Genomic DNA, 13,683 nt, shown 5'->3' on the forward strand with positions numbered 1-13,683 from the left:
AATTACTTTCTAATGGCGTAGAAAAAGAGGCATACCTATTGATGTTCTCTCCATATTTTACAGTGCCAAATAAAACAACTCCAGCAAAAGCATAGCAAAGCAACAGCAGGAACATTCCTACTATGATGAAAAAGCTCTTGTACATGCTGACAACCACTGTCAGCAACAGCATCTTCAGGGTCACCTGGAAAGAGAGAAAGAAAGCATGGAAAACTCAACAGACTACCGATGAACCCTAGCCAACTTTTTTTTTAAAAAAAATCTGGGAGATAGCAAAGGCCAATCTTGTTTTTTAATTGTTGGTACCTCAGCCTGAATACATGATAATTTACAACCTGACTTTTGTGAGCAGTTATGGAACAAAACATGTCACACATAAGGGGCAGTGGCATTCCTACCAAGGGTGTCACCCAGTGTTAGGAAGTGGGGTTTCTGAATGGGGCTTCCAGGGGGTGAGGGCAAAAGGGTACTCCCCTCACCTCACTGCTGGAGCACATGCAATTGCATTACGGCAGCGAGGTCTGGGGTAAGCTTGGCCCTTGCAGCAGTCACCCCAGCCTTCTGGTCCCACTCGACCATGGCCACGGGTGTCTTGGAAGGCCATGGGGGGAGGGAGGTGGCTGCATTCTGGGTCCTGCAGGGCCATGGTCATGCAGCTGCACCCCCATGGCCTACTGAGTCTACATGGCCTGGAACGCAGCTGCCTGCTCCCCCTGGGGTGTCACCTGGTGCAGTCTACACCACCTACTGATGCCACTGATAAAGAGTAACTGTGAATGTTCATGATTGCAGAGTCCAATTGATACGAATTATTCTGCACAGGCTAACAATGAAAGAATTGTAAATTTCTGTAATGTTTGTAAATTAGGAAAATAACACCTTTAAAAATGCCTAAAAATGTGTCTCAAAATGTAACTTTCATAGTAATAAGAAAACTTCACTTGTTAGGGGAGAAAAACTCCAAAAGGCCAATGTCATTTCAACCTGTAATGTAGTGTCTGAAATCTAATTGCAGTGACTTCACTGTCTTACAAAATGTATCTCATTACAGATAACTATTACTTTATAATTCAGCATCTCCAAGATGAATTGGAGTACTGGCAGTATAGGTATTGATATTGATGGAAGACCATCACCATTCATGAGAGAGCAGATCTCTAACAAGTGGTGGAGGATGTTTAACTTCTAGCCTTTGAACTCTTAGCCATGTGCAGCAACTGTTCTGAAAAGGTCCAACTAGCTTTATTAAAAAAAAATGGAGATGAATCAAAACAGAATGCATTAAAGCATGGTTTTGATGAGTAGTGGTAGCATGGTTGGAGGAGATAACTGACAAAAGTAGAGACAAGATGACAGGCTACTCAAGGCGGAGGATGGTGGAGGCAAGCGAGTTGAAACCAAAAAGACTGACAAGTATTTGTTGCAATATAAGAGGATCTGATGATGCTATAGATGCATAAGCTAGTGGTGCCTTGGACAAGGTTGATGTCATAGTTCCACTGCTTGTTCAAGCATCACAGCTAACGCTAAACTGGAATACTCTTGGAAGAGGAATACCTCGAAGCATTCCTTGATACATCTGCTGTAACTGGGGATGGTGTTCCTAGAAACAAGTGAAGAGAATCTACTATGCTACTATTACCCAAATGATGATATTTGCTGGTCAATGACCGAATAAACTTTATTACATTACCCAAATGATGATGGCAGAACCAATTTTGAATGGGATTAAATATAAAAAGTCTATGGGTATTATTTCAGGGTAAGTAGTGACAGTCAACAGATAAATGGCACCGTTTGGTACCACTTGATATATTTCATGGCTAGGTTCAGAAAGCTCTTCTTTATTTATTCAGCTTTACTTATTCTTCAGTATTTCAATATGTTTTGCTCTACTTTAGATTTATTGAAGAGCAGATTTTGAATAATGTTTTAGGTTCTGTCAAATAAAAATTCATACTGGCTTTCTGTTCACATTTCCACCTTCGATGTTCTTCAGTGCTTTGGTTTATCTCCAGCAGAGCATAACATAGTGTGTGGAAATACTGGTATTGAAAATATGGCTTTGATGAACAGAGAAATAAAATATGATATTGAAAACATGGCACTGACAAAGCAATGAACCAGCCTTTTTTATTTACTCATGACCAGTATAAAATTGGGCATGTGTGTGCCCTAATTTGTACTCACATGCTTCCCACAGATTGAGAAAAATCTGAAAACGATGACACATGCTCCCATCATATATGTGTAGGCATTCTAGAACAAAAACACAGGAGTTTTTTTTGTTCAGTATTCCTTCTTACACAGCAGCTTAGGAAAGTTGCACTTGAGTCACACATACTATAATCAGGCTATGAGTATTATCTAACTTAGTGGTTCTCTACTTTGCCCTTCTGGGTGTCTTAGACAACAACGACTAGAATATCTGATTATTGACCATGTTAGCTTGGGCTCCTGGGAACTTAAGTAAAAAAAACTGGAGGCTGAAAGATTGAGTATCACTGAATTAAATAATTCAACTCTTATACATAAAGAAAGATGCCATTTCATTATTCAGGTCTCATTCATAAACAGAGGATGAAGAACAGCAATATTTTAAAAGCATGGCCAAAAGTTCAGGATGATGAACCTGAATTTCCTGAACAATTGGTGAGCAAAAGATTCCTTGCCCATGATATAAGATCGGCCCTTTTGCAAGACAGCAAAGATTCATTTAGCCCAACACCCTGTTTCTGAGAATGGCTGGCCAAATGCTCGAAGGAGGACAGCACTCTTCCTCCACTCCTTTTTCCTATCAACTAGTATTTACAGCACAGTGCTATTTAATATGGAGTTTCCATAGCGCCAACATAGCTGACAGCCACAAATAGGTCTTCCATTTCAATTTGTTGTGACAGCCAGTAATTACCATGGGTGGGGGGATTCCACTGCTTTGTGACTGACTGACAGACACAGACAGACAGACAGACAGACAGACAGACAGACTTTGTGAGAAATATTTTCTTTCAGAGCTTGGAAAAGTTACTGCTTTGGGACTACAACACTCAAAATCTCCAGTATAGTGCATTTTCACCTAGGTTCTGTTTTTTAAATGTCTCCTGAAGCATAAAAACGTAGCTATGTGGAGTAAGGTTCACATTCCATACTGTTTATGCCATGAGGCACCTTATATGATCCTGGTAGCTTTCACCAAGTCTGAACAACTGGGTGATTTGCATTGTAACAATAAAATAGGAAACAACTGGGGAGTCATCTCATATAAATAAAGATGCCTCCAAGTTGCTGCATTTTCATGTGGGTACCATACCACAAAGAGGAAGTGTGCACTAGCCTAAAGCTGCTGCTACACTGCAGAATTAATACAGTTTGACACCACTTTAACTGTTATAGCTCCATTCTGTGGAACCCTGGGATTTGCAGTTTGTTTTGGCACTAGAGCTCTCTGACAGAGAATGTTAAAAATGCAAATCCCAGAATTGCATAGCATTGAGTCATGGCAGTTAAAGTGGTGACAAACTGCATTAATTCTGCAATGCAGATTAAGCCAAAAGCATTACAAAAATCTGCAGATACTGTATTTTGTACCATAAAACTCTGTTGAACCAGTTAGGCAGTTATACATTTCCAGATATACCATAAGCCACAATTAGTGTAAATGACATATTGGGGACTGAGCCACAACATCATGTAGCAGCCATCTGCATATGTCTAAAGTCAGTTCTCTCTTTCAGTGAACATTAAAAGGCCTAGTCAATTGGCCTTTTTTGTATCACTTCAAGTTATGGCTCCTCTGTGCATTTTTTAAAAATTGAAGGCATAGAAAGCACACATTTAGAGAAGAGAATTAGGCTGGCCTATGCAGATAAATATAGAAGAGCATTTAAAAATCTATAAAGAAGCATTGAGTGATTTACCTTTCTGCCTTGATTTCACAAGGTAAAACCCCCACAAACATTTGTCACCTAAATAAGAATGAACTCCAATCATACAAACATGGAATAAACCATGTTTTCTTATGTATTCATTGCTAGGATCTGGAGCTTCAGGCAAGTTGTCATACAATTAGTTATGGAACAGAGAACTCACCATGAATGCCACATGTACTAGGATGATGTATAGTGGTTTCTGGTGCTCTAATTGATTTGACTATAGCACTCACTATACTTAAAAAACTGCTGCTATTCTCAAAGAATAGCCATGCATCTGACAAAGTTGGATACAGTGCATGGAAGCTCAAATTGCAATGAATTTGTTGGTCTCTAAGGAGCCACAAGGCTTCTTTTATGTTTTTATGGACTACTCCACAAATTTAGAAGTATGGCATATTTGAAGACCAAATTCCAATCATACTTTTTGTTGTTGTTCTTGTCGTTGTGATTTTGCACTCTCTCAACAGCCCAGAGCTAACTGGTTCTGAACCAGATCTGAGTAGAGAGACCCATTGCCAAGATTCTATTTTGTATGCTTCCTGATGAACTCCCAAGTAGCTTGTTCTGATGATGCACTTAAAATGCTAAAAATACAGTGTGCTGAAACTTACAGTTATGGCAAAATGGAGGATTACCCATATGATGCCCAAGGATGTCACCAAGAGATCATAGCGATTTCTTCTGCTTTGCCAAAAGCCAGCTGGGGACATAGCAATAATTTTCATGGTAACCTATCAGAAATTAATAGATTTTATTAATTTCTCTGTGAAATATTCTTCTCACATTTCATGAGTACTCTGTAGCATTTTAATAGAATTTTGTCTGAGGATTACTGGAAAATGAGTAAGAATCTAATTGGATTAAAAAGTAAATTTAGGGCACGAACAGACAGGCCAAAATAAAGATGTTTCGGGTCACTTTGATGGTATGCTGTTTAAATGATGCAGTTATCCTAAGAGGCCAGAAGCTGCGGCAAAGCTATGCTCGAGTGTTAAGGACTAGAGCGTGACTTTGGTGCAGCTTCGGGCTTCTTAAAATGTATGTGTCATTTAAACAGCATATCTCCAAAGTGACCCGAAGCAGCTTTATTTTGGCCTGTCTGTTTGGGCCCTTAGATGGTTGTCCAAAATGCAAGTTGATATAAGATAAAATGATATGATTGCCATTTCTATATTTGTTAATTACTTTTTGGTCAGAATTAATAACTCAGGAAAGTAATTTCTACTACGTTAGCATTTTGTTTTATCAACAACACTCCATAGACAGAAAGGATGCATATTGGCAATATGTGCCAATTTCTTTAGACAGCCGGTGTGGTTTAGTGGTTTCATTGTTAGAGACCATAGCTCAAATTGCTGGTTGGACATGCAAGCTCACTGGGTGACCTTGGGCAAGCCATACTAATCTCAGCCCCAAAGGAAGGCAGTGGCAAGCTTCCTCTGCAGGAATTCAAACCATGGTCTCCAAGATCATAGTCCAACGTTCAAACCACTACACCATACTGGCTCTCTGGTGCAGTCTGACAACTCCATATATTTCTGTTGGCTTATCTTTGTGTATATATCTTAGTACTTTATGAATCTGATTGTTTTGTTTTTTAATTTTCTTTCCTGTAATGTAGAATTTTACACATTTGTTTCTATTTCAGACATGTGTAATACTGTGGTTAAAAACAAACACCCACAAGCATTTTAAAGCAAAAACCTGGAAGTTTTTTTGCACAATTTTTGCCAAAATGTCCCAAAATTTTAAATTAGAAAATATAGAAAAAGTCTTATAATCTTATTATTATTATTATTATTATTATTATTATTATTATTATTATTATTAACCTTTATTTATAAAGCGCTGTAGATTTACAAAGCGCTGTACATACAATCTTTTTAATTGGATGGTTCCCTGCCCTCAGGCTTACAATCTAAAAAGACATGACACAAAGGGAGTTGTGGGGGGAAGGGACCTCTCTAGTAGGATAATTCATATAAAATACATAGCAATACACGAAATGATTCAATAAAACAGGCAACAGAAGAACATCAAATAGCAAGTGACAATTATGCAATGCCTGGGAACGCTGCCCTGAACAGGATGGTCTTCAACTCCATTTTGAAGCTGGTTAAAGAAGTGATGGCTCTTGCTCGCGGGGGAAGAAGGTTCCAGGAGTGAGGGGCAGCGAGTGAAAAGGGGCAAATCCGAGATGGGGCAGAGGAAATCCTGGGCTGGGAGAGCAGACCTTGACTACCAGAATAGAGGGCCCGAGTGGGAAGGTGAGGAGAAATAAGGTCTGATAAGTAAGGAGGGGCCAGCCCATGGAGGGCTTTAAACGTTGCCAGCAGGAGCTTATACTGAATGCGGAAAGGGAGGGGGAGCCAGTGAAAGGATGCCAACACAGGAGAGATGTGGTCAGAGCACATCTCTTGCCTAGAGAAAGCTTATAAAATGTTTCATTTTTCATGCCAGATGCAAATAAATATTTACATCTCTAATCTAATCTGGCATTTATAAATCTATGACACAAAGTGAAATAATCTTATTTAGAAAAAAATTAATTAATTAAATGTATCTCCTTACCTCAAGAACAAAAATGAAGGTAAAGACAACTGACATTGCAGCTAAAGGACCGGTCACTGGGTCTTGATCATCCCACTTATGCAAAAAAGAAAGAAAGAAAGAAAGCTTTATAAAGGGCTTGTAGCTTTACAAAAGAGCTCTAGGGTTTTGTTGATCAATCACTACCATTGCTAGTTTTATAGAGACAAAAATGCATCACATTATTGAGGGAAAGGGTCATGAAATCTCCTACCTAGCAACATGCTCACAAAAATAGTCATACCTTAACAGACAGCAACACAGATTGTGCCAGAACAAGAACAGCAATAGTTCTCTTGAAAAATGGGTGCTGTGTTATATCATACATCTTAGCTCGGAATCCATCATTATCTGAAATAACAGAGGTTAAGGGCAAAGTATTTAATCAGCTACATAATTCTGATGTTTCTTCCTCTATGTTCCAAAACTTTGTCTAGATTTTTTATAATATTTTGACAATTTTAAACACAGTTTCCAAACAGTACAACATTTTGGGCTGATATTTTTTCTGCAACAATTTATACTTGTAGTTCATCTTCATATTCTTGTCTACATAGCCCCCTACTGGCCACATGAATACAACTTGAATCCTAGCTTCCTTCAGAATTAAGAACATTAATGATGAATGTGAATGAAACTGAAATTTTCTCAATACCTGGGCGAGGTGGGAGGTGAAGAGGTTGAGCTATCTTGAGTCTGCTCTTTAGATCTTCCCATCGCCTCTGATCAACCGTCAGCAAAGCTGTTCCCTAAATAAGCAAGTACAAAAGGAACAACTGGATTGTATTGATTAATTGAGTGGATACAGGCCATTTCATATATAAGAAATGGAGTGGGTAATTCTTTAGTAATAGTTTTTTTGTGGGTTTTTCGAGCTATGTGGCCATGTTCTAGAAGAGTTTATTCTTTAGTAACTTTTCTGCCCTATTTTTGGCCACCAGAAGTGGGATTGAATCAAGAAATTTTGCAATATTTCCAATACTCCTCTGCATACTGAAAGGAGTAATGAGGTCATTTTACTGGCCCTGGGCTTGTGCTGAACAGCTGCTTGCCACAACATCCATGCACTAAGAAGGAATGACTCAGAATAGAAAGCCAACGTGTATAGTCTGCACTCATAGTCCCCCCATGGGAGTCAGAAATCTGTTTGTGAGGAGCTGAACTAATTTCTCATGTGAAGGAATTTCAGGACTTGGCTATTATGTTGTTGTTGTTGTTGTGAGCCTTCCAGTAATTTCTGACTTATGGAGGCCCTAAGGCAACCCTATTGTGGGATTTTCTTGGCAAGATGTGTTCAGAGAAGGTTTGCTGTTATCTTCCCCTGAGGCTGAGAGAGTGTGACTTGCCCAAGGTCACCCACTGGGTTACATGGTCAAGCTGGGAATTGGTCTCCAGAGTCATAGTCAAACACCGATACTTGCCTACTTCGCTACTATAGCCTGCCTCAGTTCAGAAAGTGAGAAGAGTAGATGAAGAGATCCTCAGTTGTTTTTAAGCCAGCAACAGGTAGGTGTATAAAGCAGAAGATGACCATAAGATCCCAAACAATTTACACTTTTAAAGATTGATATATTCACTACAATATAAGCCTGGAGGCAAATAGGAAGTCAATACATTTGATTCAACAATGATCATTTGATGCAACAACTACCATGAGCTTGGAAAAGCTTCTTTTTAAGGACTATATGCCCCAGAATCTCCCAGTCACTGAGGCCAATTGACATGCTGGCTGGATGCATTCTAGGAGCCAATAGTCCCAACCAGTAACGTTTCCAGGCTCTGGCATTATGGGCTGGAGTCACTGGTGGTTGACTCCAGTTGACTTTGTAAATAGACATGTTAACATCACAGACTGTTATCTATGAATGATAATGTAACTATATGTGTGTGTGTGTGTGTTTATATTTTTGTGTGTATGCAACAAAAAACAGTGACCAAAATAATTGATGCTAAAAAACAGGTAGTATACAATTACTTGTTGAATTACACAAAGGTAAGCCAACAGAAATATATGATGTGCTCCGACTACATCAGAAAGCCAGCATGGTGTAATGGTCTGACTGCTGGACTTGGAATCTTGGAGACTAGGGTTCAAATCTCCACTAAGCCACAGGGTGACCTTGGGCAAGTTACACTCTTTCTCATCCTCAGAGCAAGGCATGTCAAACCCTCTCTAGATAAATCTTAGCAGGAAAACCCTGTGATAGGTTCATCCTAGGTTTACCATAAGTCAGAAATGACTTCACTGCACACAGCAACAGACTAGAACAAACAGAAATAACATGGATATATTAAATAACTCCAACTAAAACCTTACTGTCACAGTTTGTCATGGATGAAGCTTCTAAACATGCTTCAAAATGGTTAGCTGAATCTCGCAAAATGGATGGCATTAAGTTGGCAGACCAGCCTAAGCTGGCAAAAAAGTGTTCCTGGTCATTATGTTTTACCTGCATTACCACACTTAGAAGATGCAACTTAATTTAAAAAACCATTTCAATAGAGATAGAAAACCTATACTGTTACCTTATTTTCATTGAAATTAGCAATGACAACTCCAACAAAAAGTGTCAGACCAATCATACAGCCCAGGAACACAAAAACATGAATATAGATGCCATGGATCTGCAAAGTAAAGAGATTTTTAAAAATGTATTCCTCTGTATAAATGAAATAAGGGACTGAAAGTCTGATAAGTGTCAAGGTTTATACTTACTGGTCCCACACGATGAATGATAACATCTCTGACTTCTACCCAACCCTTTAATGAAAGGACTTCAAATAATGCCAGCATTGCATTGCCAACATTGTCAAAGTTGAAGTTTCGAGGATTGGCCCTGTAATACAGCACAGAATTATGGAGTAAAATAAGTGCTGTGAAGACCCTTACTTATCCTGAAAGCCATGTCAGTGAGCAGTTCTCTCTCTGTACCTCAGCAATACAGACAAGTATTAAAAGCCCTAGGGATACTTTTTTTTATATCTCTGATTTTCATTCCCTCTTATTTCATTGTTAAAACAAAGGGATATGAGAGAAGATAATGATAGATAAGAGTGTAATTGGACATCAGAACATCTGGAAAAACAGACAAATGTTTCAACCCCATATGCACTTACTGCTTGATGTATACAATTGTGCCATAAAGTTCCCAAACTTTTCAAAAACAATAAAATGTTTATTAATTGTTTAATGCTGCTGCCCAGCTTTTAGCCCTATGTGAGGTACAGCTTAAACAAGTGAAATGATTTTCAAAAGGCTCAATTGCACTGGATATCGAACAGTTCTTGGTCTCAAAACCCAAATGTGCTGCCTTCTTCCTAAAATAATTATGGCAAAAGCTCGCATAAAAGAAAAAAAATGTTGTCAATTAAGTGTACAATTACTTGCAATGCATTATTTCACTAATATACCATGGCACATTTTCCTGCTCACACTGTTCGACAGTGGAACACACTCCCTTGGATTGTAGTGGAGTCTCCCACCTTGGAGGTCTTTAAGCAGAGGCTAGATGGCCAACTGTCGGGGATGCTTTGACTGAGAGTTCCTGCATGGCAGGGGTTGGACTGGATGGCCCTTGTGGTCTCTTCCAACTCTATGATTCTATGATAATACTTTGAAGATGGTATCAGATTCAGTCCATAGCATTTGTAGTTAAATAGATCCCAAGAAGAAGGGCTTGAAAAGATTTCTGTGCCAGATCTTTTGAAGAGTCAAAGTTGTTGCCAGTCAGAGCAGACATTGTTTTGACTCATTTAACATGGAAAGTATACAAAATGGACTGCATCTAGCAAGAATCCATGTGAAAAAGAGAATGCATTGCACTCAGACTGGTCAGGAATAAAACATGATTTCTTTTGCAGCCTGGAATGGCCTCTCTTTTGCTGTTAGTTGTTGAGGAAGTTATCATGTAAAAAAGTGTAGTTTTGCAATCTAGGTCACGTGGCCTAACATATCCACATCCTCCCACTCCTGTGAAGTACCTGATATATAACTGGGACCAGTGAAGGGCCTGGAAGTACCTAATGCTATAGTAAAACTATAGCTGTGGGTTTCATTGATGGATAAGATTCCCAATGTAATATTTTTATTCATTTATTAGCTGTATTTACATCATATTTTTCTTTGAGTGGCCTCAAAGTGGGATGTGTGGCTGTTTTCCTTGCAACAACAGCACTTTGAGGTATGTCAGGTTGAGAGAAAGTGACTTGCCTAAAGTCAATGAGTGATTTTCATGGATCAAAGGAGACATGAACCTGGGTATCCCAAGTACCGGTAGCCCATATTGGGACGAGGTGTGTGTAGTCGCTGCAGTCCTGGTGCAAATGGGATTCAAAGGATATTAAAAGGATTCCATAATTTCTCTTGGAACATTTAGGTCTTCTAATGTTTAATGGATTTACCACAATTTGGTTCTTAATCTGTGTTACTGCAATTTATAATGCTAGCCCCTGTGTAACAAGTTAGAAGGAATATATCCAACATTTCTTGAACAGTTTTTGTAGCCTTTGAAAACTGTATTGTCTGTCTCAGATCATTTTATTATACCTTAGCTACAGTCAATTATACAAGATTCTAATAACTGATTGTTGCCTTTAATTAAGCAACCAGTGCTATTGTTTTCAGTGCAATGTAATTAAGGGTGACTTGTGGACTGAACACAATTTCAGGGAAGGAGGACTATCATTCCAGATGCATTTCTGGCTCTGTGATTTAGTACTAATATGGAATTATAGAAACAATACTTGGAAAAAGAATTATATTGGGCCAGTCTTGAAGTAGTTGTACAACATACATTATATAATGTGTGCCTTAGGAATGCACACATTCCTTGAATGAAAAATAAATTTGCATTAAACAAAACTGCTTGTGAATATATCTTATCTCTGGTTTGTTTGTGGATATACAGTATCTTATTTCTGGCTTGAAAGACTATTACTGCAAGCATGTATGTATCTTTAATTTTCTTTCATTCATTTCCCCATCTTCGGGAAGAATAAAAATGTGTCAGATATAAATCATCCCATAGGATTACAAAAAAAGAAAAAAAGAAATTTAGCAACAACAACAACAAAAATATTATTGTATTTAAAGTACCTTCATAATGTAAAGCCCTAAGGTGCAGTTTACTTTGCTGGGGTATAAATCCAGCACAGTCATCCTGAAACTTGGATGAGCAATTCTCTATCACTAGAGCTAAAATTGTTACTGTATCAACTTTTTTGCTTTGTGCAAGTCACTCATCAAATAGCTGAATTCAGTAGTGTCCTCTCCATGTTTTAGATTATTAATTTACTCTTCCAAGGAAAGAAAATATACCACTTACCAGACTCGTGGCACCCAAAATCCAGGCTTTTTTTCACCAGGTCTTAGTTTTAAATTTAGATTTTTGGAAACGCTGACATTTATTCGGAATATGCCATGACAGTCTTCCTATTATACACATAAAAAGAAAATTCTGATGAAACTATGTTTTGTCTGTAAACCAAAATATTTCATGTAAGTTCTGCAAAAGGAGATCATAAATGGAATGTCAACATCACATTAAATTTCATTAAAAATCTCAGCACCATAATAAATCAGAACCTAGGCATTAAAGGTGTATGAAAACTCTTCAGTGAGTTTTAAACTGGTGGCATTCAAAGCTGTGCCATTTTATAGTTTTTGAGTTACCCTACTCTGTGTGACAGTTCTGAGATGCCCTGCACTGCAAAACCTAGCATCACATCAATCAGGATTTCAGACAGGTCATTCCACAGAAACAGCTCTGATTCACACAGTACATTATATTTTAGTGGCAAAGACTTGGTGGCAAACATCGATGTTAAACCTATTAAATCCCTCTGCAGCCTTTGACACTTTGGATCATCAGATCTTATTACTACAGTTGGCATAATTGGGAATAACAGGGAACCTTGTGTACTGGTTTATATCTTTTTTGTTGGACTATTCCCGTGCTCTTTCATTTCAGGAAGCTATGTCAACAACCTTCCCTGTAACTGGAGGGGTGCCTCAAAGATCAGTACTGAGTCTTCTTCTTTTTTCATTATATATGCTTCCCTTTGGATTTCTTATTTCAGCGGTGGGTTCCAATATCACATCTACACAGATGACACTTAAATATTCCAGAGCTTTGATTCAACTGATGCTACTGTATGGAAGCCCATGATGGAATGCTTACCGAATGTTTCTCTGTGGATGACCACTCACCATCTAAAGTTGAATATGGATAAAACAGAAATCCTGGTGTTTCAGCTTGACTGCCTAGTAGTCCCACTTTCATGCTCTTCACTGTGTTTGCAGGGTTATACACTGGCCTCTGTCTTGGTTGCCAAGAACTTTGGAGTCCTGCTGGATGATCTTTTGTCTCTATACCTCTTTATCAGTCAACTGCTAAGGCATCTAATTTCCAACTTTTGATAGTAGGAAAGGATCCATAGGTTTTTACCATCAAGACTGCCCATTTGCTTGTCCAGGCCTTGGTTATCTCATGCTTGGACTATTGTAATAATCTACTGACAGGTTTGCCTTCCTGCTCTGTTGCTCCTTAGGTTTTAATCCAAAACAGTGCAGTTCAGGTTGTCTTAAATCTCCCCAAATACTCACATGTTTCTTCCCTTGTAGATCTCCACTGGCTACCAGGTTTGGGCCAGGTCTCATTACCAGTTTTTGGCCTTGGTATTTAAGGTCTTGTGCTTTAATATCTCCCATTATATGGCAGCTCAGTTAGCATAGTATGTACCATCTAGGAATTTAAGATCTACAGGCAAAGGATTATTGGCATTTCCAGCAACACGTACAACTCTATCAAGGCTGTGAGCCTTTTAGGATCTGGCTCCACATTTGTGGTACAGTCTTCCTTTTGCACTTCCTGGTGTAGGAGGATCTACCACTTTTGTAAAAGGGTTGAAGACCTTACTCTTTGATTCACTGGAATGCTGAGTTGCTTAGTGTGCCTAAGGTTGCTGAGATGAGTAATGACTGATAAGGAGTTTGTTTTAGTATGCCAGCATATTATTTTGGTATCTTAGCGTTTTATAGTGTTGTGTTTTATCGTCTGTTTTAGATTATATATGTTTGATGTTCTGGTGGAAAGGACATTATAAATAAGTGTTATTGTTGTTATCACCACCACCATCACCACCCATTAGTCAGACTGTGACA

The 13,683-nt window shown here is 38.6% G+C and overlaps 1 protein-coding gene across 8 annotated transcripts in view; it reads right to left on the reverse strand.

Annotated features, from left to right (window-relative positions):
• NALCN (sodium leak channel, non-selective) overlaps positions 1-13,683 on the reverse strand; it is a 300,415-nt gene that overhangs the window by 26,697 nt on the left and 260,035 nt on the right. For 7 of the 8 annotated variants that reach the window (XM_089511232.1, XM_089511229.1, XM_089511230.1 and 4 more), the window contains 9 exons: positions 11,846-11,952; positions 9,238-9,358; positions 9,048-9,146; positions 7,177-7,270; positions 6,766-6,872; positions 6,504-6,578; positions 4,544-4,663; positions 2,191-2,259; positions 36-184 (listed from right to left, as the gene is read on the reverse strand). In XM_089511232.1, coding sequence (XP_089367358.1) covers positions 36-184; positions 2,191-2,259; positions 4,544-4,663; positions 6,504-6,578; positions 6,766-6,872; positions 7,177-7,270; positions 9,048-9,146; positions 9,238-9,358; positions 11,846-11,952 — 941 coding nt within the window. The remainder of the gene's footprint in view (positions 1-35; positions 185-2,190; positions 2,260-4,543; positions 4,664-6,503; positions 6,579-6,765; positions 6,873-7,176; positions 7,271-9,047; positions 9,147-9,237; positions 9,359-11,845; positions 11,953-13,683) is intronic. The other variant, XM_089511233.1, reaches the window with a different exon arrangement.

This window comes from Sceloporus occidentalis, unplaced genomic scaffold, assembly GCF_023333645.1.
Source record: "Sceloporus occidentalis isolate IW3139 unplaced genomic scaffold, rSceOcc1.0.p SCAF_2, whole genome shotgun sequence".
Classification (NCBI taxonomy): Eukaryota; Metazoa; Chordata; class Lepidosauria; order Squamata; family Phrynosomatidae; genus Sceloporus; species Sceloporus occidentalis.